Source organism: Theropithecus gelada, chromosome 19, assembly GCF_003255815.1.
Source record: "Theropithecus gelada isolate Dixy chromosome 19, Tgel_1.0, whole genome shotgun sequence".
NCBI classification, from domain to species: Eukaryota; Metazoa; Chordata; class Mammalia; order Primates; family Cercopithecidae; genus Theropithecus; species Theropithecus gelada.
Genome location: NC_037687.1, coordinates 38,276,122 through 38,299,378, shown reverse-complemented (window position 1 = coordinate 38,299,378; position 23,257 = coordinate 38,276,122). Strand labels below are relative to the sequence as shown.

The window sequence follows — 23,257 nt, the reverse complement described above, 5'->3', positions numbered from 1 at the left end:
AAAAAAAAAAAAAAAAGGGCTAGATGGGGAAGATGAGAACTGTCTGGGGTTGGGGTAGGATAGGAGTCAGGAGAAAGGGCTTATTAGAGCTCTCCCTGGTCCTTCACAGCTGGAAAGGAGAACATAGCACCCCAGCCTCAGACCCCCCATGGGGCAGTCCTGCTGGCACCAACACCTCCTGGGAAGGTAAGGAGAGGCTGGGGCCTGAGAAAGTATCCCCCACCCTAGTTCCTACCCAGACCCTTTCTTCTGTGCCCTCAACACCTGGGTTCTAGCCCCAGCCCTGGTTTGCTGTGTAATCTGGTCAAATCACTGCTCTTCTCTAGGCAAAATGAGGGGAAAATGAGGGCCTCCCAGCTCTAAAGTTTTGGGGTTCTGCCCGCATCCCAGAATACACTCAATCCTTCTTCAGCCTTGTACCCAACTCCAGCGTGTGCCCTCTGCCCCTACAGAACTCCTGTGGGCCTCTGCTGCTCAGCCGTCCCCCGGAAGCCTTGCCCTTGTCCTGGACTCCGGTGCCTCCTGGTCCTTGGGTTCCTGGACACTGGCTGCCTCCAGGCCTCTCCATGCCACCACCAGTGGTGTGCCGCTTGCTGTACCAAGAACCTGCTCTCTCTCTGCCTCCCTTCCCTGGTAAGATGATAATTCAACATTCATTCAACAGATATTTGAGTGCCAATCTGCCACATATTGGAGAGGGAAGAGGAAGAAAGCACACATGGGGAGAGGGAGGAAAGAAACTATGACCGTGACCCCTATACACTCTGCATTCTTTTATTGTCATTAGGCTTTGACCCTGGCACCTCCCTCCAGCTGCCCACTCATGGGCCCTTCACCACCTGCCCAGGATCTCACCCAGTACTGACAGCTCCTCTTTCTGGAGAGCCCCAAGGGCCCCCTAGCCAACCCCGCACGTGAGTAGGGAGAGAAGGATGTGTATCATGAGCCTAAGCCTGTGCTGTGTCCAACCACAGTGCTGGTGTCCAACCACAGTGGATAATAAAGATGAAAAGGTTTCTGACTAATAGGCAAGGCAGAGCTCTCCTAGTACTGCCATTTCCTAGCTGTGATGCTTTGGACAATTATCTTTACCTCTCTGAGCCTGTTTTTCTATCAGTAAATTGGAGACACTATTACTTACCTCTCTGGTTGTTGTAAGAATTAGCAGTAATGGACCGGGCTCGGTGGCTCAAGCCTGTAATCCCAGCACTTTGGGAGGCTGAGGTGGGCAGATCACGAGGTCAGGAGATCCAGACCATCGTGGCTAACACGATGAAACCCTGTCTCTACTAAAAATACAAAAAATTAGCCAGGCGTGGTGGCGGGTGCCTGTAGTCCCAGCTGCTCGGGAAGCTGAGGCAGGAGAATAGCGTGAACCCGGGAGGTGGAGCTTATAGTGAGCTGAGATTGCCACCTGCACTCCAGGGTGGGCGACAGAACAAGACTCCATCTCAAAAAACAAACAAACAAACAAAAGAATTAGCAATAATGTATCGAATAGACCCTTTAATGGTAGCTGTTATATCTGCTTAGACAGATTTGATGGGGTAAGATTGCCTGCTGATATGGGGGCGCACCAAGAGTTTGAGACCACCTGAGTGAGACCTCGTCTCTACCAAAAAATTAAAACAGCCAGGAATGGTGGTACACACCTGTTTTCCTAGCTACTTAGGAGGCTGAGGTGGGAAGATGGTGTAGGCCCAGGAATTCAAGCTTATGGTGAGCTATGATCACACCGCCACTGCACTCCAGCCTAGGTGACAGAGCAAGACCTTGTCTCAAAAAAAAAAAAAGAAAAAAAGACACCAGTGATTTCCCATAATCCTCACAGTAGCCCTGGGAGGAAAAAGCTGGCAAGGATTTTTACTTTACTGAAAACAAAATAAATCAAGACACAGCTTAATGGCCCAGCAGGCTCTCAGATTCCCAGATAAAAACATGGCAAAACCCTGCCCCTCTTTCAATGTGTGCATGTCTGTTCATGTGTTTAATCACCCTGGCATCTTCTCTCCTTGTTTCTAGACACTCAACTCTGATACTCCAGCCCTGTGGCACCCCAGACCCTCTTCAGCTACAGCCACAGGTCCTGGGAAAGAAGTGGGATCTAGGGTCCTGGGAGGAGGTTGAGCCTGGGGAAGGGAAAAGCAGGAAACTGAAGGAAGCAGGGGCTGAGGAACACTTAGAGGGTAGGCAGAAGGTGGGGTTCCCAGTCTGCTTGTCTCCCTTTCCCTTGCAGGCCTCTGGAGCCTCTCGCCTGGCCTGGACATCTGCCCCCTCAGAGCGGCAGCTGCAGCAAGAGGCAGCTGAAGCCCTCGTGGGGCTGAAAGATTCATCCCAGGCTCCTCGTGTGACCCCTTCTGTGCCCCCTAACCCTGCCTGGATCTCCCTGCTTCACCCCTGTGGCCCACCAGGTAATGTGTTCCATGAAAGGAGAGGATGGGATAGGGATGGCTGGGAAATGGAGGTCACTGAAGTACACAGGGACTAACCAAGGAGATGAGGGGGTCAGCAGGTTGAACGTCTTCAGGCCCAGGACCCCAAGCTCCTCAGTGTGGCCCCTGGGATTGCAGTTGAGAGTTATTCAGTGAATCAATTTTATCAGTTTGGCACTTGACAGCAAATTTCTTGATATCAAGGAAAGTGGGGCCCTGAGAAAGGCAGGGACTTGCCTAAGGGCATATAGCAAGACAGTGGTAGGGAACCCAACACTCTGTCTCTGGACCCAGGCTGCCTGCTGAAGTCTGGAGTGGGGTCTGGCCTGGGAGGAGGTCTGATAAGTGCCTTCAAGGAGCTTCCGTTCTAGTTGGGGAACCTGGATGCCTTCACAAGGCTCAGTGACAAACCTGGAGAAGACTGGAGGAACCTTGCAGAGTGAGAAACACCTAGGGGGACAGACAGGGAAAGCTGCGAATTCTCCTGTCCAAATAGTGAATCGGACAAACTGGCTTGGAGCAACTGCTAGAACAGAGGGAAAGGAGGCTGGAGAGGCTTCTGATATTGGAGACCCGGCATGCCAGGCTTAGGTGTCTAGACCAGCAACTGTACATGAAGGGGAGCCAGGGAACATTTCTGAACTAAGCAAGGACAAACTCAGAGACCCTGAGCTTTAGAAAGACAAGTAGATGGCTTTGATGAAGGGTTTGGAGGAGGCAAGACTAGAGGTGGAAAAATTAGCAAGGAGGTCTGTGAAATCATCCAGGAGAACAATGATGAGGCCTGGATTGGATTCGGTAAAAAGAGGGAGTTGCTAGGAGGAAAAACGGATGTGACCTGATCCTGCCCGTTCCTTCTTGCCTATAGCTCCTGCTGGAGGAAGAGGATTCCAGCCTGTTGGCCCCTGTCTTCGACCCAGCCCAGCCCCCTCCGTTGCTCTGCATATTGGCCGTCTGGGGTCCATCTCCCTCCTGAGCTAGAAACCTGGAGATGGAGGCTGCCTTGCTGTGGCAGGGAGGTGACAGCCTGCTGGCACTGTATATTTAGTGTTTTACTTAGGGATTTATGCATGGAATTTAATGTAGTACAAGCTTCGGGCTTTTTTGTTTGTTTGTTTAAGCTTTCAGGTGCTTCATTAGTTTTCAGTTCCTTTGGTAGTGTGGGCATTTCCTTGGCTGACGGTGGACATTCTTGTACCCTTCTTGGGTCCTGGGATCTCTTGAAATCCCCAATAAAGAGAGAGTTGTGCTATTTAGGCTGACCAGTATCTATAAACGTGTTTGCATGAGTTTACATCCCAGGATTCCATGATTCTGTACGTACCTATGCACTCATGTCTGTCTCCATGCATGTGAAAACCGTAGAGTGTTTTCATTTTGTGTCTAGGTTTGTGTGAGTAAGCAAGAAATAAACCTTTGTTGTTTTAAGCCACTGAGATTTGGGGATTGTTACCACAGCCTAACCTAGTCTATCCGGACTGACAGAAAGGACTTGTTCAATTCACTTCTCAAAGTGAAAAATCAGTTATCCAATAGCTACCATAGATAAACACAAACTTGGATTTTTTTCTTTGTCCAAATAAGAAAAAATGATGTAAAGAAATAGCGGGGGATTCACTGATTAATTTCTAGTTCTGTGCCAGGCATAGACAGTTTCCAGCTGTCTAGAGGGGCTACAAATCGAAATGCCTACAGGGCTGAGCAGATCAAATAAATGAGTAAAGAAGGCCAGATGGACCCTGGCAAACTGAGAACGGATGCCCTGACTAAGGAGCAGCCTCCATTTGGCCCTAGCAGATTACTGCCAGGTGGGAATGTGGACTCAGTGTTGCTTCATCTTCTGATTTTTTCAAGAGAAACCGGAAAACTAGATTTCCATGTAAAACATCTTAATTTTCAAATGTTGGCTCAGTTTTCTTCTTTAAATTCTATACGTGCCAAATAAAACATATTTTCAGGCTAGCTTTGGCCAATGGAATACCAACTTGATACTAATCTAACATGACATTTTCCGGATGGGGAAATTGAGGCTAACCAGAAGAGAAAGAATCAAGTTAGTCTTTATCACAAGTTTTTCCTCAACTAGGGAGGTTCATGTGTCTAAGTTTCGAAGGATCCATAAAAGGTTAAGAAACACTTACTACCATTTATTGAGCACCCACTCTATTTGATTCACATATCCTCACAGCAACCCTGGAAGCTATGCATGATGTTCCCATTTTACAAGTGAAGAAACAAGCTTAAAGAGGTAAAGTGACTTGCCCAAGCGTTTTAGGGGAAATTTCTAGGCAGAGATTAGAGGAGTGTTCCTTCTCTTTGCCAGGCTCCAAATTAGTTAATAATGTTTATAAAGCATTGGGCCAGATGTGGTAGTTCACACCTGTAATCCCAGCACTTTGGGAGGCTGAAGCCCGAGGATCGCTTGAGCCCAGGAGTTTGAGACCGGCCTGAGTAACACAGGGAGACCGTGTCTATAAAATAAATAAATAAAAGCATAGAGTGAAAGATACACCACTCCTTTCCCCAATCAGGACTCCAGAAGACAGATACAAGTCAAGAGTTTTTCAAAAAAGTCTTTTATTTTTCTCCTCAAGGATATATGAAGAATAAGATCTTACCTGCATCTGTTTCTTAGTCCTCTGGTATCAAGTCCTTCTTGAACCATTCCGTACACAGGAAAACCGGTTGAGCTATTCGAAAGATGTGAAGACCTGGAGACCCCCTTCCCACCCTTAGAAGGGGCTCAAGGGTTGTGCTTGATCACTGATTCTTTTTCCTGATGTTATCTACACCCCTTGTTTTACTCAAGATGATTGATGGTGATGACATCCAATTACAACTTGTTCTTTCTTGTTTGGGATTTTGAGAGGATGGGTTTCTTCTTCTCCCTAATAGATTACAGAGTAACCTGCAGCGCTTCTCAGGAGGTACTGAGATATCAGGAGACCAAAGTCGTCTTCACTCCCCTTAGCTACAACTTAGACATATGATTGCTCCTTAATAGACCTGCCTAAGACTTGGTGTCCCATGCTTTCCTAGTGACATATGACCAAGGCCACAAAGTCACAGAGAAAGGAAGCACTGGAACATGCAACATGGTTGAGACTCTGCTACTCAGCACTGACCAAGGGTCGTCTGTACACCAAGGTCACACAGCTGGGAAGGGTAAAAGAGAAAGTATAATTTGGGGTTAAAGGATGGCATGAAAAGGGGAGGAAAAGAGGAAGTGATGGAGATTGTGGGAAGGAGTAGACTAGAGAGCAGGCCCCTCTTCACAGGCCCTTCTCATTTCTCTGCAGTCCACCTCTCCTTCAGTACCTGGCCTGGGCAAGGCTTTTCACACCACTGGCCAGGCCAACTTTGTCTTTCAAATTGTTAGGGTCCCCCATTAGTGCCCGAGGGAAAGGGCCAGAGCTTCTGCAGATGTCAGTCTTAGGGAAAGGGGCAGATTTAAGAGTTGCTCATGCTTCTAAGCTGTTGCCTGTTCAAGTGCAGCACTCTTCACCTGTGGTTGTAGGGAGCCAGTAGGCTCCTGGCCTCTTCTCAGCTCTGAGAGATTACAGATAATAGACTGTGAGCACTGTTTCCTATATTGCCCCCTTTCCCACTTCCCAGTGCCAGGCAGGGAAAGGTATTGCCATGGTCCAATAAAGTACTGAGTAAATCGTCTCCCTCCTAAGCCTTCTTTGTGTACCCTCTTGGCACTCTGCAGACTTAACCAATGAAGTCCCAAATATGAAGCACCGTCCCTGTTGCTCTCTCTCCTCACAAGACTCCTCCCCACAGCCACCCAGGTTTTATTTCAGGAGCTTATTTCACATTCTGCCCTTTGGGAGTCCATGCTCCTTTCACTTCAGCCCTATGTTAACTTGCTCCATTCCTGACCTCAATTCTAGTCCAACATTGAACTGACATCATACACTTATCCCCATCCAGCCTATACGTAGACCCTCATTGCTTGGTCCACATAGGCCTCATTCTGCACCCCTGTTCCATTGCGTAGCTGGCTTTGCAGCCCTGACACGTTTGCATAAATACAGTCCTATAACCCCTACCCTGCATGGGCCTTCACAAGATCCTGAACTCTTCACAAAAGCAAGGTTCATCCTTTTCATCCAACTCAAAATAATATGTTAAGCCTCTCAGGGAGAGTTCCCTATGTTCCCAAGAGGCCACTGGTCCCTACTTCATAGCCCTGATCACCCTGAGCTGTACCTATCTATGTCTATCTATGTCTCCCCCTCAGAGAATAAGCACTCTCAGATCAGAGGGCCTGCCTGCAGCTCCTCCCTGGGAGCTCAGAATAAATGACTGAGTAAAATACATTCTGTCTGATTCCTTAGGAATTGTTTTTTTCCTCCTGAGTTAACACACTCCAATGCTGCCCCTCTGCTCATCAAAATATGAACTTTCTGACCTCAAACCATTTTTTCTAAGACAGTCTCTGTCACCCAGGCTGGAGAACAGTGGCACAGTCATGGCTCACTGCAGCCTCAACCTCCCAGGCTCAAGTGACCCTCCAGCCTCAACCTCCTGAGTAGCTGCAACTACAGGCATACACCTCTATGTGAGGCTAATTTTTATTTTTTGTAGAGACAGTGTCTCACTATGTTGCCCAGGCTGGTCTTGAATGTCTGAGCTCAAGCGATCCTCCTGCCTCCGCCTCCCAAAGTGCTGGGATTAGAGTTGTTTTGTTTGTGTGTGTGTATTTTTGTTTCTTGTTGTTATATTAGGATTAGAGTTGTGAGCCACCGTACCCAACCAAAAAAAAAAAAAAACTTTATTAAAAACAACGGGGGCCAGATGCAGTGGCTCATACCTCTAATCGCAGAACTTTGGGAGGTCAAAGTGGGAGGATTGCTTGAGCTCAGGAGTTCGAGACCAGTGTGGGCAACGTGGCGAAACCCCTCTCTGCAAAAAATACAAAACTTAGCCAGGCATGGTGGCGTGCACTTGTAGTCCCAGCTACTCAGGAGGCTGAGGTGGGAGAACAGCTTGAGCCCAGGAGGTCAAGGATGCAGTGAGCCATGATTACACCACCGCACTCCAGCCTGGGTGACAGAGCAAGACTGTCTCTCATATATGTGTGTGTGTTTATATGTGTGGAGTACATATACCTATGTGTGTGTGTGTATATATATATATATTACATATGTTCATAGCAAAATTTAGTGGAAAGTACAGAATTTCCATATTCCCCATGCCGACACACAGGGATGCCCTCCCTTTCTATCAACATTCCACACCAGAGTGGTACCTTTGCTACAATCAAGGAACACAATATTTATCACCCAAAGTCCGCAGTGTACATCAGTGTTCACTCTTGTTGTATGTTCTGCAAGTTTTGGCATATATGTAATGACACGTAGCCACCATTACAGTTTCATAGAGAATACTTTAATTGCCCTAAACAACACCCATTCATCCCTCCATCCCTCCAACCCGACAACCAATTACCATTTTATCTTTTTATTGTCATCACAATTTTGCCTGTTTCCAGAATGTCATATAGTTGGAATCATACATTTGGATTGGCTTATTTCAGTTAGTGAAGCATTTGAGGTTCCACCATATCTTTTTTTTGGCGGGGTGGTGGGGAGGGGAGGCGGACAGGGTCCCGCTCTGGAGTACAGTGTACTTGGCTCACTGCAACCTCTGCCTCCCAGGTTCAAGCAATTCTCGTGCCTCATCTTCCTGAGTAGCCGGGATTTCAGGCATGCACCACCACACCTAGCTAATTTTTGTATCTTTTAGTAGAGATGGGATTTCATCATGTTGGCCAGGATGGTCTCTAACTCCTGACCTCAAGTGATCTGCCCACCTCGGCCTCCCAAATCCACCATATCATTTCATGGCTTAATAGCTTCTTTTTTTTCTTTTTTCTTTTTTCTTTTTTTTTTTTTTTTTTTTTTGAAATGGAGTCTCACTCTGTCACCCAGGCTGCAGTGCCGTGGCGTGATCTCAGCTCACCGCAACCTCCGCCTCCCGGGTTTAAGTGATTCTTCTGCCTCAGTCTCTGGAGTAGCTGGGACTGCAGGCACAGGCCGCCACGCCTGGCTGATTTTTTGTATTTTAGTGGAGACAGGGTTTCACCGTGTCACCCAGGCTGTTCAAGAACTCCTAAGCTCAGGCAATCCACCCGTCTCAGTCTCCGAAAGTGCTGGGATTACAGGCGTAAACCACTGCTCCCGACCAGCTCATTTCTTTTTAGTGCTGAATGATATCCCACTGTTTGTAGGTACTACAGCCTCAACCCATTTTTAAAACTGTGTTTAAAGAGTTTATTGAGGCCGGGTGCGGTGGCTCACACCTGTAATCCCCGCACTTTGAGAGGCCGAGGTGGGTGGATCACAAAGTCAGGAGATCAAGACCATCCTGGCTAACACGGTGAAACCCCGTCTCTACTAAAAATACAAAAAATTAACCGGGCATGGTGGCAGGCGCCTGTGGTGCCAGCTACTAGGGAGGCTGAGGCAGGAGAATGGCATGAAACCAGGAGGCAGAGCTTGCAGTGAGCTGAGATCACGCCACTGCACTCCAGCCTAGGCGACAGAGCGAGACTCTGTCTAAAAAAAAAAAAAAAAAAAAAAAAAAGTTTATTGAAAGAGCTTGAGCATCTTCAGCTGTGGCTTCAAATTCGAGCTCAGGCTTTAACCTTATGTGACCCTGGACAAATGACTTGACTCTAAGGCTCAGTTGACTGGTCTATAACCACCTCACAGAGTTGTCAAATTATGAACCTGTAAAAACTAACGTACAAAAATTAACACCAGGGACACAGTGCTGAGAAACTGTGTTCTCTAAAATCACAGACTGCCAGAATTTTGCTCTTTAAAATCATAACAATAGTGAGAATGGGACATCTCATTCTTACCTGGAAAGTCTAAGTCACTTTGACACAGAGAAGCAATCATGATCTCTAACTCGGGTGAGAGCTTCAGAGAAGTGGTTTTTGGAAACGACATTGTACATTTATCTAAACTTTCTAATGTCCAAGGAAACAGAATCATGGGTCTGCTCCTAGCCCAGGCATGATGTTAACTCCATTGCATAAATACATGCCTGCTTTGCCTTATGTCCATCAAAACTCTGCTTTATATAAATTTTACTTCACTTTTCCCAAAATCTTGTATTCACCCTCTCTTCCCTTGGTCAGGCACTCCAGAGTTCCTCTGGAGAGCTTTAAAAAAAAAAAAAGGCCGGGCACAGTGGCTCAAGCCTATAATCCCAGCACTTTGGGAGGCCGAGACCGGCGGATCACGAGGTCAGGAGATCGAGACCATCCTGGCTAACACGGTGAAACCCCGTCTCTACTAAAAAAAAATACAAAAAACTAGCCGGGCGAGGTGGCGGGCGCCTGTAGTCCCAGCTACTCAGGAGGCTGAGGCAGGAGAATGGCGTAAACCCGGGAGGTGGAGCTTGCAGTGAGCTGAGGTCCGGCCACTACACTCCAGCCTGGGCGACAGAGCAAGACTCTGTCTCAAAAAAAAAAAAAAAAAAATTAATGAAATGGCTCAAATGAATTATGTGTAAATGATTCAGAACTGACATTAGAAATTATTAAAAGTGGGGGCCACGCACAGTGGCTCACACCTGTCATCCCAGCACTTTGGGAGGCCTGGATCACCTGAGGTCAGGAGTTCTAGACCAGCCTGGTCAACACGATGAAAAACAGTCTCTATAAAAATACAAAAATTAGCCAGGTGTGGTGGCAAGCACCTGTAATCCCAGCTACTTGGGAGCCTGAGACCAGAGAATCGCTTGAACCTGGGAGGCGGAGGTTGCAGTGAACCAAGATCACATCATTGCACTCTGGCCTGGGCGACAGAGCAAGACGCCATCTCCAAAAAAAATTAAATAATAATTAATTAAATTATAAAAAGTGAATATAAATTACCCAAGTACATGGAGATTTCTAGTTAGACATGCATATATTACCCACTTTGAATACATATGCAAATACGTATGTGCTGGTTCTGGAAAAATAATTGAGATAATGAAAATATTTTCTCGGTTTTAGAAACAGTATGTGATAGGTTTCAACAACAGTCTACATGAATGTAAAACTCTGATTTAAATATACGATCTTATGCTAGAAGCATGGTTGGTTTTAATTTTTCTAATAGATGTGAGTATTGGCTTATTAGTAATTAACACATTTTGCAGCCACAGTATCAGTGTGGGGGAAAATTCTAATATTTGCTCTGATGTTTTAAATTCTCAAAGTCTTTCCAACATAAGAAAATAGCTACACACATTTCAGTGTTTCCTTCGTGCAACAAGTTAACATAATTTTATTGGACTACATGTTATTTATTTGTTGGGCCTTGTAAGGATTAAATGAGATCATGCATGTAGCACTACGGGAACAGCCACATGATAAATGTCCCAATAATATGTACCTGTGCCTGGCACTGAGCAGGCACTCAAAAAATATTTGTTAGAGCATGTGATGCGCCATGAACCAGAGCAGCGACTTTAAATGGGCAAATGGGGATCTCCCTCTTTTTTTTTTTTTTAATGGTGAGACAAGCCCTGAGAGGGCAAATGGACCACCTAAAGCTACACAGGTCAGCAGCAGGGCAGGTAAATCTAAATTGGCAAAGTTAGACTAACGGCTGAGCGAACAGACTCCGACACTAGAAGGCAGAGCTGAACTACCTTCTGCTAAGGTCCCGCCTCTGCCACTTTGTCCCGCCCTTATCTGCTCCCCCCGTCCAGCGCCTCATTCCCCTTTCGCTCGCCTCGGCCGTGCTGAAGCAACTTCCGCCCTGAGAAGGGTGGGGCTTCCGTCTCCCGCTCTCGCGACTCCTGGCGGTGAAGGACGGAAGATGACAGCCACATTTCTTCCTCGCCCTTTCCCTAGGTTCCTTGTCACAGTTCCGCCCTTACTACTCCCACTTCCGGCCGGGGAACAGCCACTTCCACCCGGAAAAGGGGTTGTTCCTCTGGGGGCGCCGGCTGTGGCCCACCCAACCTGCGCCGTATTTTCGCCTTCATAGGCTTCTCCACCATTGTTCCTTCCAGCCACGAACGACACAAACGAAGCCAAGTTCCCCCAGCTCCGAACAGGAGCTCTCTATCCTCTATTACACTCCTGGAGAAGGAAAGGCGGGAGGAAACCCAGGCCTCCACGCCCGACCCCTTGGCCCTCCCCTTTACCGCTCCACCTCTCACTACACACCCTTTCCTCTAGGCGGGGACGAATCCACATTCGCCCTGAGAGAGGCGGAGCCTCAGCTTCTACTCCCACCACCCCCGCTATCGCGAGCTTTCGGAACTCTCGCGAGATCCGACGCCCGACTTGTGCGCCCGGGAAACCCCGTCGGTCCCTTTCCCCTGGCTGGCAGCGCGGAGGCCGCACGGTAAGCGGGTGCTCCGAGTTGGACCGGGTGCGAGGCGTCAGGGCCGGACGCCGCAGTCTCAGAGCGCGTGCCTGAGGGCCCGGAGGCGCCCGGCGCGGGCCCGTCCCGCCCCCTGGAGCCGCGGCCACGTGCGAGCTGCAGGCCCGGACATGCCCGGTCAGCGCCGTCCGGGAACCGAGCGTGGGCCCTGGGAGGCAGCGGCGGGGTGCGTGAGGCGTGCGGAGTCCAAAGGCTGGAGAGTGGGTTCGCGCAGGATCCTCACACGTGGGGGCTGGGCTCTGTTTGTGCGATCCAGAGCGGCCGTGGGCGTCAGTGAGCTCCTTCGGACCCGCAGGAGCCGGGGCCCGGCATTGAGGGGGCTGTGGGAAGTAACGGGGGTACCCCGGTTTAAGATGCCTTGGAGCGAAAGGAGTGGGGTGGGGTCCGGGTCCTTGGCAGTCGTCTCCGCCAGGCTTGTGTTCACATGCTTGACCTTCTCCCGTAGATGCCTGGAGTTACTGTAAAAGACGTGAACCAGCAGGAGTTCGTCAGAGCTCTGGCAGCCTTCCTCAAAAAGTGAGTTTGGGGATTGAGGTTCAAAGCGAGTGGAGGCTATCGCCTTGGCCCTGCCCGTCGGGCCCCAGTGTTTGCCGGTCCTGGCAGGGGAGGCTTGTTTGGGGCCTCCGTGGCTCATTTCAGTATCAGGCCTGGCTTGTGTTCCTGTTCCAGCCTCTCTTTGTACTCTGGACACACCATAGTTGTGTTGAGGGGAGGGCGTTTGAGATATGGGGTAGTTTGTGGAGATGACTGAATCGTGCTTTTCTCGCTGTTTTGGTCTTAGGTCCGGGAAGCTGAAAGTCCCCGAATGGGTCGACACCGTCAAGCTAGCCAAGCACAAAGAGCTTGCTCCCTACGATGAGAACTGGTTCTACACACGAGCTGGTGAGGAACTTGGGTCTTTGGCTGGAGAGTGGGGAGCTGGGTGACCCTTGGCACAAACCATACTTCCCTGTCTCTTCTGTTCTTTCCTGCCCCAGGAGGGAGAGAAACCCTTGGTTGGGTCGTCACTTGGTTTGTGTGATATGACGTTCAATAACTTGATGACTCCAAGTTTTTATTACATTCTAAGAGCTTTGTTAGAGGAGGACCTGTGGCTTTGAGCTTCAGGGAAATCCAGAGACATATGAGTGTTCATATTTTGCTTACAGATGGTTTCATCCTTCCTATATACATGGAGTCAAACTCCCTGGGTGTGGGTCCGTTTTTACATCTGGCTGTGTGACCTCTGGCAAGTTGGTTAACCTGCCTGTGCCTCCACTTTCGCATCCCCAAAATGGGACTAATTATTGTACCAGTATGAGAGTATTGCGAGGATTGAATGAATTTAAAGCAGAGTGTTTAGAACGTGTCTGTTGCATAGCAGTTTTTCAGGAAAAAGTCAGTTATCTTTACTATTGCTCAGATCATCAAGTTGGCCTTCTCCATGTCTCGAACAGGTTGTTGCTAACTAAATGGTTGGAGATCTGGTCAGGTCAGTCTTCACTTTAAATCTTGACTTCTGACCTTATGGACACTCTGCGACCTCGTGCCAGCCCCATCTCTTTTCGATCTTCCAATAACAACACTAGTCCTTGACTAGTGTTAGTTCTCATGTGTCTTGACATTTCAGTACTCACTAAATCTTAACTGTCAGGAAGACCCAACAGGGTGGGCGGTGGTAGTGCTGTGTTATGTCAAGGTGACAGCTTCAGCGCCGACCTCCACTGAGGGGCCTCCACCTCTCCAATCTTAAACCTCTCTCTGTGAAGTGGGGGCTCCATCCTGACCACGGCTTGTCTCCAGATAGGTGGAAGCAGGGTTTGGAAGCAGGAGTAGGTGAGAAGCAGGGTTTGGAAGTCCTCAATGACCCTGAAGAGTTGGCCTTGGTACAGGTTGCTTGGCCCTTCAGAATATGAAGCATTTTGTAGATTGGTGGTACACTTGTGCCTCAAATGGCCATGCAGCCCAGTCTTTCAGGCCATGGAGTGGGCACAGAGGACCAGCATAACTCAAGCCACGGTCTCTGAGGACTGAAAGATGAACTTGCTGGGGTGGGTAGGGTTGCTGGCATATCACCTACCCACCGTTCTTTTTAGACAGAAGATGGGGCTGATGAAGAGAAGCTGATTTTCCTGGGCGCACAGCAGTGACAAGGCCTGGAAGAGACATATCCCTTCCACCTGTCCCCCCATCTTGCTTTGGCAGTGCCTCAAGGGTCAGTAGGTCAAAGCAGCTTTGGATCTAGGATTAGGAAAAATAATCTCATAGCATTTCTCATTTGCTGGGATGAAGACACATTTTGCACATACCAAATACCTCCAAAGTAGGACTGTATATGTCTTTCGTACTTTTTTTTTTTTAACCTGGGGAGGGATTAAGACCTTGGATGATAAACATAGTTGCATCTGCTGGTCATGGTAGAGTTGCTGTGGTCGGTTGCAACCCACAGTGGCCCTGCCTGGAAACTTCAGGCAGGATGTGCATCTTCTGCCTGCCTACTGGTCTCTGTTACTTGGGGTACCCCAAAAGCCCCTTTTTCACCTCACTTGCCCAAGCTGTCCTTGCAGCATAGGATGGTTGTGTGGTAGACCAGAGGCTTATCATGTATATTTTTGTTGGGATATAGCCACCCCCATGTATTTACATACACAAGGGTAGAATTGTAGTTGTGGCAGAAGCTGTAGCCTACAAAGCCTGAAATATTTCCTACCTGACCCTTTATTATTTATTTTCAGGGACAGGGTCTAGCCCTGTCGCCCAGGTTGGAGTGCAGTGGCACAATTATAGCTCACTGCAGCCTCCTGGGCTCAAGTGATCCTCCTGCCCCACCCTCCTAAGTAGCTGGGACTATAGGTGCCTACCAGTCACCATGCCTAGCTAATATTTTTTATTTGTAGAGATCCAGTCTCAGTATGTTGAACTCCCAAGCTCAAGTAGTCCTCCCGCCTCAGCCTCCCAAAGCACTGAGATTACAGGCAAAGTTTACCAGCCTCTATTCTAGAGTTTAACATGTTCCACCCAGTTTGGCAGTCAGCTTATACTAGTCATGGGAGTGATCTGTTTTACCAAAGAGGAAGGTGAGGTGCAGACAGGCAAAGTGACTTGCTGCAAGTCACCTTGGGAGGGCTTGGCAGGGCGGCTCTGTCCAAAACTAGGTTCCCTGCTATATTCCCTTTTTTTCTACTCACAGAGTCTGGCTCCCTCAGATTTGAGGCTAAAGTGTGCTAAAGCTGTGGCCCTGCTGAGCAGGGCCAAATTATGTAGACCTGTAGGAATGAGTGTGAGGTAGACAGGTCTTAATCCTGGGGTTTAGGGGTAAAGAGGCCCATGGCAGAAGATGGGGCCCTCCTGAGGGTGGTCTGGAAATGGAGCAGAGCTGTAGGGGCAGGGCAAGGTAGAGGAAGAACCGCAAAGACTTGCTCTCACTGGACGTTGAAGGGATGGCTGCCATGGGTCTTTATGAAGGGGGTGGTGCAGTGTAGCCCTGGGACAGCCTTTTTTGAGAGAGAGTCTTGCTCTGTCACCAGACTAGAGTACAGTGGCGCTGTCTCGGCTCACTGCAACCTCTTCCTCCCAGGTTCAAGCAATTCTCCTGCCTCAGCCTCCTAAGTAGCTGGGACTACAGGCACCCACCACCACACCCAACTAATTTTTGTATTTTTAGTAGAGGCGGGGTTTCACCATGTTGGCCAGGATGCTCTCGATCTCTTGACCTTGTGATCCGCCTGCCTCAGCGTCCCAAAGTGCTGGGATTACAGGCATGAGCTCCCACATCTGGCTGGACAAGCCTCTTGCTGTCTTAATTCTCTGAAGGACCTGCTGAAGATGGGGACGTTTGGTGTCCTGGTGTGCGTCTGAGAGCAGCCACTGAATTGGGATGCCTGAAAATATTTCTTTTTTTTTTTTTTTTTTTTGAGACAGAGTCTCGCTCTGTCGCCCAGGCTGGAGTGCAGTGGCCAGATCTCAGCTCACTGCAAGCTCCGCCTCCCAGGTTCACGCNTTATTATTATTATTTATTTTATTTATTTAATTTTTTTGAGACAGAGTCTCGCTCTGTCGCCCAGGCTGGAGTGCAGTGGCCAGATCTCAGCTCACTGCAAGCTCCGCCTCCCAGGTTCACGCCATTCTCCTGCCTCAGCCTCCCGAGTGGCTGGGACTACAGGCGCCCGCCACCTCGCCCGGCTAGTTTTTTGTATTTTTTTAGTAGAGATGGGGTTTCACCGTGTTAGCCAGGATGGTCTCGATCTCCTGACCTCGTGATCCACCCGTCTCGGCCTCCCAAAGTGCTGGGATTACAGGCTTGAGCCACCGTGCCCGGCCCTGAAAATATTTCTTATAGGTTGGAGGCTGGTCCATCTCTGGCTCCTTCGTGGAGCTGGGCACCCACTTGTGCTGTGATAGTAGAAATAATGAGATCTGGGAGGCATCGCAGAAGTGAGTTAAGAGGTGAATCAAGGTCAGGAAAGTGGTTTCTTACAAGTTCGGCAGAGAAGGGTCAGCTAGACTGTGCTGGGGGAGGAGTTCTTCCCTGCATTTGACTCAGTAGGTCAGGATGGGACCACGGTCTGGACTTTGCTGAGCTGTGATGACTCCTGAGACGCTGTGCTTGGTGGTTGCCCCATGCTCAAGTCCAGAGGGACCCTCCCTCTTGGTCTAGCAGGAACACAACTGCTCTCCCTTGACCGTGAACTCACAGTAGTAGAGTGGAGAGGGGCAGCCTCCGTTACAGTTCCAGGTACGGGGTGATTCCTGGACAGGGGTTCCTGAGAGGCGTGGGTTGCCATCCCAAGAATGCACACTGCAGAGGAGCAGAAGGCCTCTAGTGTGAAGGAACTGGAGGAGAACCCATTTGTGACAGCACCTTGCTCGCAATTGGCCCTCATGAGTACCAGCTAGGGTGGCCTGGATTTGTGCAGCTCCACTTCAAAAGGTGATGCTGGAACCTGGGTCTCTAGGGGTTGAGGAAAAAGGTCAGTGTTTTAATAGAACGCAGCATTTCAACTCTTACATTTTCCAATTTGTGAAGTTAATAATCCTCTCCCTTCTAGTGGGTCAGAAAAAAATAATTAGCATGAACTGGGATAGCAAGGGAGGAGCTTGTACTATCTGACCAAGGTTCTCCGTGCTAAAAGGTTTTTATACAGCCTTAAGAAAAATTTAAGCCTCCATTAAAGAACCTATTAGGCCTTTGGGAGGCCGAGGCCGGTGGAGCACTTGAGGTCAGGAGATCAAGACCCTCCTGGACAACATGGTGAAAGCCCATCTCTGCTAAAAATACAAAATTTAGCCGGGTGTGGTGGCAGGCGCCTCTAGCCCCAGCTACTCGGGAGGCTGAGACAGAAGAATTGCTTGAACCCCGGAGGCAGAGGTTGCAGTAAGCCTGAGATCACACCACTGCACTCCAGCCTGGGCAACAAAGCCAGACTCTGTCTCAAAAAAAAAAAAAGCTAATAGGCTTTATGAGAGCTTGTTCTCTGCCAGTCACTATGCTCAAGCTTTAAGTAAAGTGTCTCCTTTAGTACCACAACACAAACCACCTGGAGGATGGGTGGGTCCTGTGTCCCTCCTGAGGAAGAACAGTGTTAGGATTCAAGCCCCTGTCTGACAGCTCTGGATGCTGGTCCCAACCCAACAAGACTGAGGGTGAGTGTCCCATTTCTGGTGCACAGCTTCTTTGGGCATCTCTGTGTTTAGGAGTGTGTGCTTTACTCTTAAAAAGCAAGATAACGGGCTAGGTGTGGTGGTTCATGCCTGTAATCCCAGCACTTTGGGAGACCAAGGCAGGAAGATCATGAGGTCAGGAGATCGAGACCATCCTGGCTAACATGGTGAAACCCCATCTCTACTAAAACTACACACAAAAAAAAAAAAATCAGCCAGGCGTGGTGGTGGGTGCCTGTAGTCCCAGCTACTCAGGAGGCTGAGGCAAGAGAATGATGTGAACCCGGGAGGCAGAACTTGCAGTGAGCCTAGATCATGCCACTACACTCCAGCCTGGGCAGAGCAAGACTCCGTCTCCAAAAAAAAGAAAAAAAAAGGCAAGATAACAGGAAAAGCTATCCTGCTTTCCCCAGTCCTGGGTACTGTAGTTCAAATGGGAGAGCAGCTCTTCGCCCAGAGCCCCAGGGCACAGCCAACCAACTATAGGGCCCAGAGGGATGGCAGCAGCTGCTGGGCATTTGAGCTGGTCTGAAAGGGTGGAGGTTTCCATTGATGTCACTCTGTGGCAGAAAGATTGTGGGGGGTGGCTTATACCAAGTGAGTCTGTCTATTGGTCCTGGTTATGGGCACTTATTACCAGGCAGTGGCGTAGGGAGTAGGTCCTGGAGTGAGGTGGAGATTTTAAAGTGAGCAGATGCCAGAGGTAGTGAGACAGCAGCAGGGCTGTGCTCTTGGCCCCCAGCAGAGCATGGTTGTACTGTCTCAGCTGGGGATTGGTTCCAGGATGAACCCCAATACCCAAGTCCACAGATGCTCATTCTTAATATAAAATGGTATAATATCGGGGCGGGCTGGAGGCCAGGTGCGGTGGCTCACGCCTATATAACCAGCACTTTGGGAGGCTGAGGTGGGCGGATCACGAGTTCAGGAGATAGAGACCATCCTGGCTAACACGGTGAAATCCCGTCTCTACTAAAAATACAAAAAAATTAGCCAGGCGTGGTGGCAGGCGCCAGCTACTCTGGAGGCTGAGGCAGGAGAATGGCGTGAACCCAGGAGGTGGAGCTTGCAGTGAGCTGAGATGGCACCACTGCACTCCAGCCTGGGCAAGAGAGCGAGACTCCATCTCAAAAAAATGATATCGGGGCCGGCACAGTGACACACACCTGTAATCCCAGCACTTTGGGAGGCCAAGATGGGCAGATCACTTGACTCCAGGAGTTCAGCCAGTGCAACATGGCAGAACCGGGTCTCTTCACAAATTAGCTGCGCATGGTGGCGGCGCCTGTAGTCCCAACTATTCAGGAGGTCAAAACTGCAGTGAGCTATTATCACTGCACTCCAGCCTGGGTGACAGAATGATGCCCTGTCTCAAAAAAGAAAAAAAATGTATAATATTTGCATATATCCTATGTAGATGTTTTACTTTTGAGACAGAATCTCACTCTGTCGCCCAGGCTGGAGTGCAGTGGCATGATCTTGGCTAACTGCAACCTTTGCCTCTCAGGTCCAAGTGGTTCTCCTGCCTCGGCCTCCCAAGTAGCTGGGGTTACAGGGGGTGTGCCACCACACCTGGCTAATTTTCTTGTAATTTCAGTAGAGATGGGGTTTCACCATGTTGGCCAGGCTGGTCTCGAATTCCTGACCTCAGGTGATTCTCCCACCTCAGCCTCCCAAAGTGCTGGGATTACAGGCGTGAGCCACTGCGCCCGGCCTGATCCCATATATTTTAAATCATGTGTAGATTACTTATAGATTAATACAGGCCAGACATGGCACACACTTGTAGTCCCAGCTACTTAGGAGGCTGAGGCAAGAGGATTGCTTAAGCCCAGGAGTTCGAGGCTGCAGTGAGCTATGATCACACCATAACACTCCAGCCTGGGTGACAGAATGAGGCCCTTTTTTTTTTTTTTAATTTAAGAAATAAAAAGCACTAATGCCATGTAAATAATTGTTACACTGTTTTTAATTGTAGTGTTTTTCCCCTGAATATTTTTGATCCACCCTTGGTTGAGTCTGTGGATATGGAGGGCTGGCCATATCTAGACTTGATCTCAGGGCAGGAGGGGGCTGGTAACAAGCGGTGTGCAAGAACCATTTCTGGGCAGGAGCAGCCCACCCCACACACAATACTGCCTGGCACTTGCCAATTACGGAAGCACCAATTCCCCCCACTTGATCTTTAGAACTAGAGGACAGAAGTCACTTGAGCAGACTCAGACCAACTTGCCTGATCTCTGGGTCCCAGGAACAAACCAGACTGCTCTGAGCTCCAGACCTAGGCAGGACCATGTGATGGCTGAAATCTGGATGCTTCCTGCATGTGGGCCCCAGTGCCATCACAGTGGCAGGACAGGGCAGTGCCTCCAGAGCTGTGTGACATGGAGCCAGTGAGTACCCTCTGGCGCCTTGGTTTCCGTCTTTAAAGGAGAGTAGCAGTTGACACACCCGTTGAGTCCTCACAGTAACCTCCTGGCCCTCAGGTGAAGCGGGGTGGAGAGATTGAAAAGCACTTGGCACGGGGTCTGGCAGATGTGTGCTCCAGTTAATAGAAGCGTGCAAGTGTTTCTGGGGAGGCTGGTGTCTCAACTGGATTTTACAGAGCTTTTTTTGCAGGCAAGGAGGCTGGCTGGGGTGGACCAGGAACTTGCCCAAGCCAGCCTTCCCTGTGTCCGCAGAGGGGCTGGTACACATTCCAAGCTGGGGGTATCCGCTGCATGGAGTGTCTGCCCTGCCCTTGTTATCCTGAGCTCTCCAGACTGAGGTGGCCCAGAGTGGCCATAGATCCCTTCACTCCTGCTTCTCTGGGGCCCGTGGAGATGGTCACAGCTAGGCTCCACCCCTACATAACCTCAGGTTCAATTCAATAGCAGTGCTGCTGGGACAGTAACCACTAAAGAAGTTGGTCTTGGAGATGGTGGGAGTGCCCGCCCAGGGTGCAGGGCTGCTTGTCAAGGAAGAACTAGCTGGGGGGTAGGTGAGGAGAGGGAGCTGTCAGTTTCTGGGTGTTAGTGTGTGTTTTCAGTTTCGCTTATAAAACAGTGAGAATTAGCTGTTTATACACAAGGAATTGTTTACTTGAGACCTTGATCAAGACCCGTAACTCAGATCTGTCTCTCACACTACCCCCAGCTTCCACAGCGCGGCACCTGTACCTCCGGGGTGGCGCTGGGGTTGGCTCCATGACCAAGATCTATGGGGGACGTCAGAGAAACGGCGTCATGCCCAGCCACTTCAGCCGAGGCTCCAAGAGTGTGGCTCGTCGGGTCCTCCAAGCCCTGGAGGGGCTGAAAATGGTGGAAAAGGACCAAGATGGGTAAGCAGGGTGGGGAGGGCTACATTGATGGAGCAGCCTTGGGGCCCGGTCATCACTTCCCCAACGAATGGTCCTGCATAGTCTGCCCAGCCCCTCAGGCCTCTCCTATCAGAGGCTGGCAGCAGGGGATTCTGCAGAAAAGTGAACAGCGAGGGGCCTCACCCCGACCTCTCTGGCTGACTAGCCCAGGCTCCAGGAAGGTAATTTAGCGACTGTCTGCTTTCATTAGCCTGCTCGTTAACTTTTCCCAATTGATTTTTCGGGGCTTTTGATCTAATGCTTGCACAAACGACACCCCGTCAGCTCCCAGGGGGGCTCCCACTACTGCCCCCAGCTCGTTAGAATGCACCTGACTAGGGCCCTCACTGGGACTTGGCTGGCGGCAGGTGGCTTCTTGAGAAGCCTGGCTCACAGCCAGGAGGGAGAGGGCTGAAAACAGGACCTGTGCTCACGGGGGCCTGCATGACCCTTCCTTCCCCACAGGGGCCGCAAACTGACACCTCAGGGACAGAGAGATCTGGACAGAATCGCCGGACAGGTGAGGCTTACGTTTGGGGCGGGGTTGGGTCCCTTGGTCGCTGCCCAAGCATTTCCAAAGCCCATGCTTTGTCAGATAGACTCCTCCGGAGGGCACTGCCCAAAGACAGGAGAAAGGAGAGTTCTGACTTTCCTGCTGGTGCTGCTTAGAAACTTGGAGGCAGGCTGGCTGCGGTGTCTCACCCCTGTAATCCCAGCACTTTGGGAGGCCAAGGCAGGTGAATTATCTGAGGTCAGGAGTTCAAGACCATTCTGACCAACATGGAGAAACCCCATCTCTAGTAAAAATACAAAATTAGCCGGACATGGTGGCACATGCCTGTAATCCCAGCTACTTGGGAGGCTGAGGCACAAGAATCGCTTGAACCTGGGAGACGGAGGTTGCGGTGAGCCAAGATCACGCCATTGCTCCCCAGCCTGGGCAACAAGAGCAAAACTCAGTCTCAAAAAGAAAAAGAAACTTGGAGGGAACTCCAGCCTAGGTGCCACTGGGCGTAGCTGTACCCGCAGATGACTCCCCCTCCCCGGGTCAGCCTGCAATGTTTCCCCTTAGTCCTCATGCATACTGAGCATCACATGGGCTGCTTGGGAGAGGTGGAGATGGTGGGGCAGGTTCAGAACCCAGGTCTCCATTCAGATCCTGGCTGGCTGACACCCTGGGGCAGAGCGGCCACACCCCGGTGCCACAGTCTCCTGTCTTGGCCTCCTTGCGGCCAAAATCTACCCTTGGCCGCCTCAAGCATGGTAGTGAGGAGTCAGCAAGCTGTAGTACAGCAGGAGTACCCAGAGCCTGGCATGAGCTCAATTCTGTATCACTGACTCAGGCGTGCTATGAGCCTTGGAGTATTTTAGTCAGTCAGGTGTCACAAAAGAATGGAAGGTGTCAGCTCTCTAGGAGTTGGGGGTGGCCTGGAAGGAGAAAGCTCTCCCAGTGGACTCCACTCCGCCACTCCCTTCTCTTTTGAGACAGAATCTTGCTCTGTCACCCAGGCTGGAGTGCGGTGGCGCGATCTCAGCTCACTGCAACCTCTGCCACCCGGGTTAAAGCAGTTCTCCTGTCTCAGCTTCCCAGGCACACGCCACCACACCCAGCTAGTTTTTATATTTTTAGCAGAGAGGGTTTCACCATATTGGTCAGGCTGGTCTTGAACCCTAGACCTCAGGTGATCCACCTGCCTCAGCTTTCCAGAGTGCTGGGATTAAAGGTGTGAGCCACTGTGCCCAGCCACTCCCTTGAGGCCCAGTTTCCGCGTCTGTGAAATGGGGAAATACCACAGTGAGAATTAGATGACATAGATGCATTTGAAACCACAAATCAGGGTGCCCACTTCTGGTGGCTAGTAGGTAGCTGTTACAGAGTGCCCCAGCAGAGACCCCCTTGACTAACTTTTATTCTTCCATCTTTTCCCACAGGTGGCAGCTGCCAACAAGAAGCATTAGAACAAACCATGCTGGGTTAATAAATTGCCTCATTCGTAATCCTGGTCTGGGTCTCTTTTTTGAGTCTCTTGCTCTGTTGCCCAGGCTGGAGTGCAGTGACGCCATCTCAGCTCACTGCAATATCCGGTTTCTGGGTTCAAGTGATACTCCTGCCTCAGCCTCCCAAAGTGCTGGGATTACAGGTGTGAGCCACTGCGCCTGGTCTGGTTTGGGTCTTTTGATTTTCTTCAGGGGCATGAGGAAGAGGCGCCTCCTCCCTTCCCTTGGGTGAGAGGGTGCAGGGTGATTGGGTGGCTGTGTACCCGCCAGCCAGTAGGGCCTTCCCAGGTAAAACAGTTCCCATCTGGGTTTGGAGGAAGGACCCAGGGGCCCTTGCGGCTCACTCCCCCACATCCTGTCTTTGCAGTTCTCAGAAAGTGAGAAACGAAAGGATGGCTGTGTAAGCTGTGACCTCAGCTGGGCCTGGGCTGCAGAGGTGGCTTCCG

General features: G+C 50.0%; 2 protein-coding genes across 6 annotated transcripts in view; both read left to right on the top strand.

Annotated features, from left to right (window-relative positions):
* DMRTC2 (DMRT like family C2) overlaps positions 1-4,035 on the top strand; it is an 8,045-nt gene extending 4,010 nt beyond the window's left edge. The window contains exons 4-9 of the mRNA XM_025366246.1: positions 110-186; positions 453-633; positions 788-914; positions 2,023-2,083; positions 2,237-2,411; positions 3,301-4,035. Coding sequence (XP_025222031.1) covers positions 110-186; positions 453-633; positions 788-914; positions 2,023-2,083; positions 2,237-2,411; positions 3,301-3,413 — 734 coding nt within the window. The 3' untranslated portion in view covers positions 3,414-4,035. The remainder of the gene's footprint in view (positions 1-109; positions 187-452; positions 634-787; positions 915-2,022; positions 2,084-2,236; positions 2,412-3,300) is intronic.
* Positions 4,036-11,416: 7,381 nt separating this feature from the next.
* Positions 11,417-22,811, top strand: RPS19 (ribosomal protein S19). Of its 5 annotated transcripts, none has more exons than XM_025366271.1 (6): positions 11,417-11,797; positions 12,282-12,352; positions 12,618-12,718; positions 20,612-20,795; positions 21,279-21,333; positions 22,746-22,811. In XM_025366271.1, the coding sequence occupies exons 2-6, from the start codon at positions 12,282-12,284 to the stop codon at positions 22,770-22,772; spliced, it is 438 nt and encodes a 145-aa protein (XP_025222056.1). In that variant the 5' UTR covers positions 11,417-11,797; the 3' UTR covers positions 22,773-22,811. The 5 variants fall into 5 exon arrangements, with proteins under 5 accessions (XP_025222056.1, XP_025222055.1, XP_025222054.1 ...); XM_025366270.1 differs by having other exon boundaries at positions 12,618-12,731; XM_025366272.1 differs by having other exon boundaries at positions 11,763-11,953.
* Positions 22,812-23,257: the final 446 nt, after the last annotated feature.

Bases quoted from the DNA above. Each gene is read 5' to 3' on its own strand.
- RPS19 (XM_025366269.1), top strand. From the start codon at position 12,282: ATGCCTGGAGTTACTGTAAAAGACGTGAACCAGCAGGAGTTCGTCAGA. The intron at 12,353-12,617 runs GTGAGTTTGGGG...TTTTGGTCTTAG, and splicing joins CTGGCAGCCTTCCTCAAAAA to GTCCGGGAAGCTGAAAGTCC. The intron at 12,719-20,611 runs GTGAGGAACTTG...CACTACCCCCAG, and splicing joins CTGGTTCTACACACGAGCTG to CTTCCACAGCGCGGCACCTG.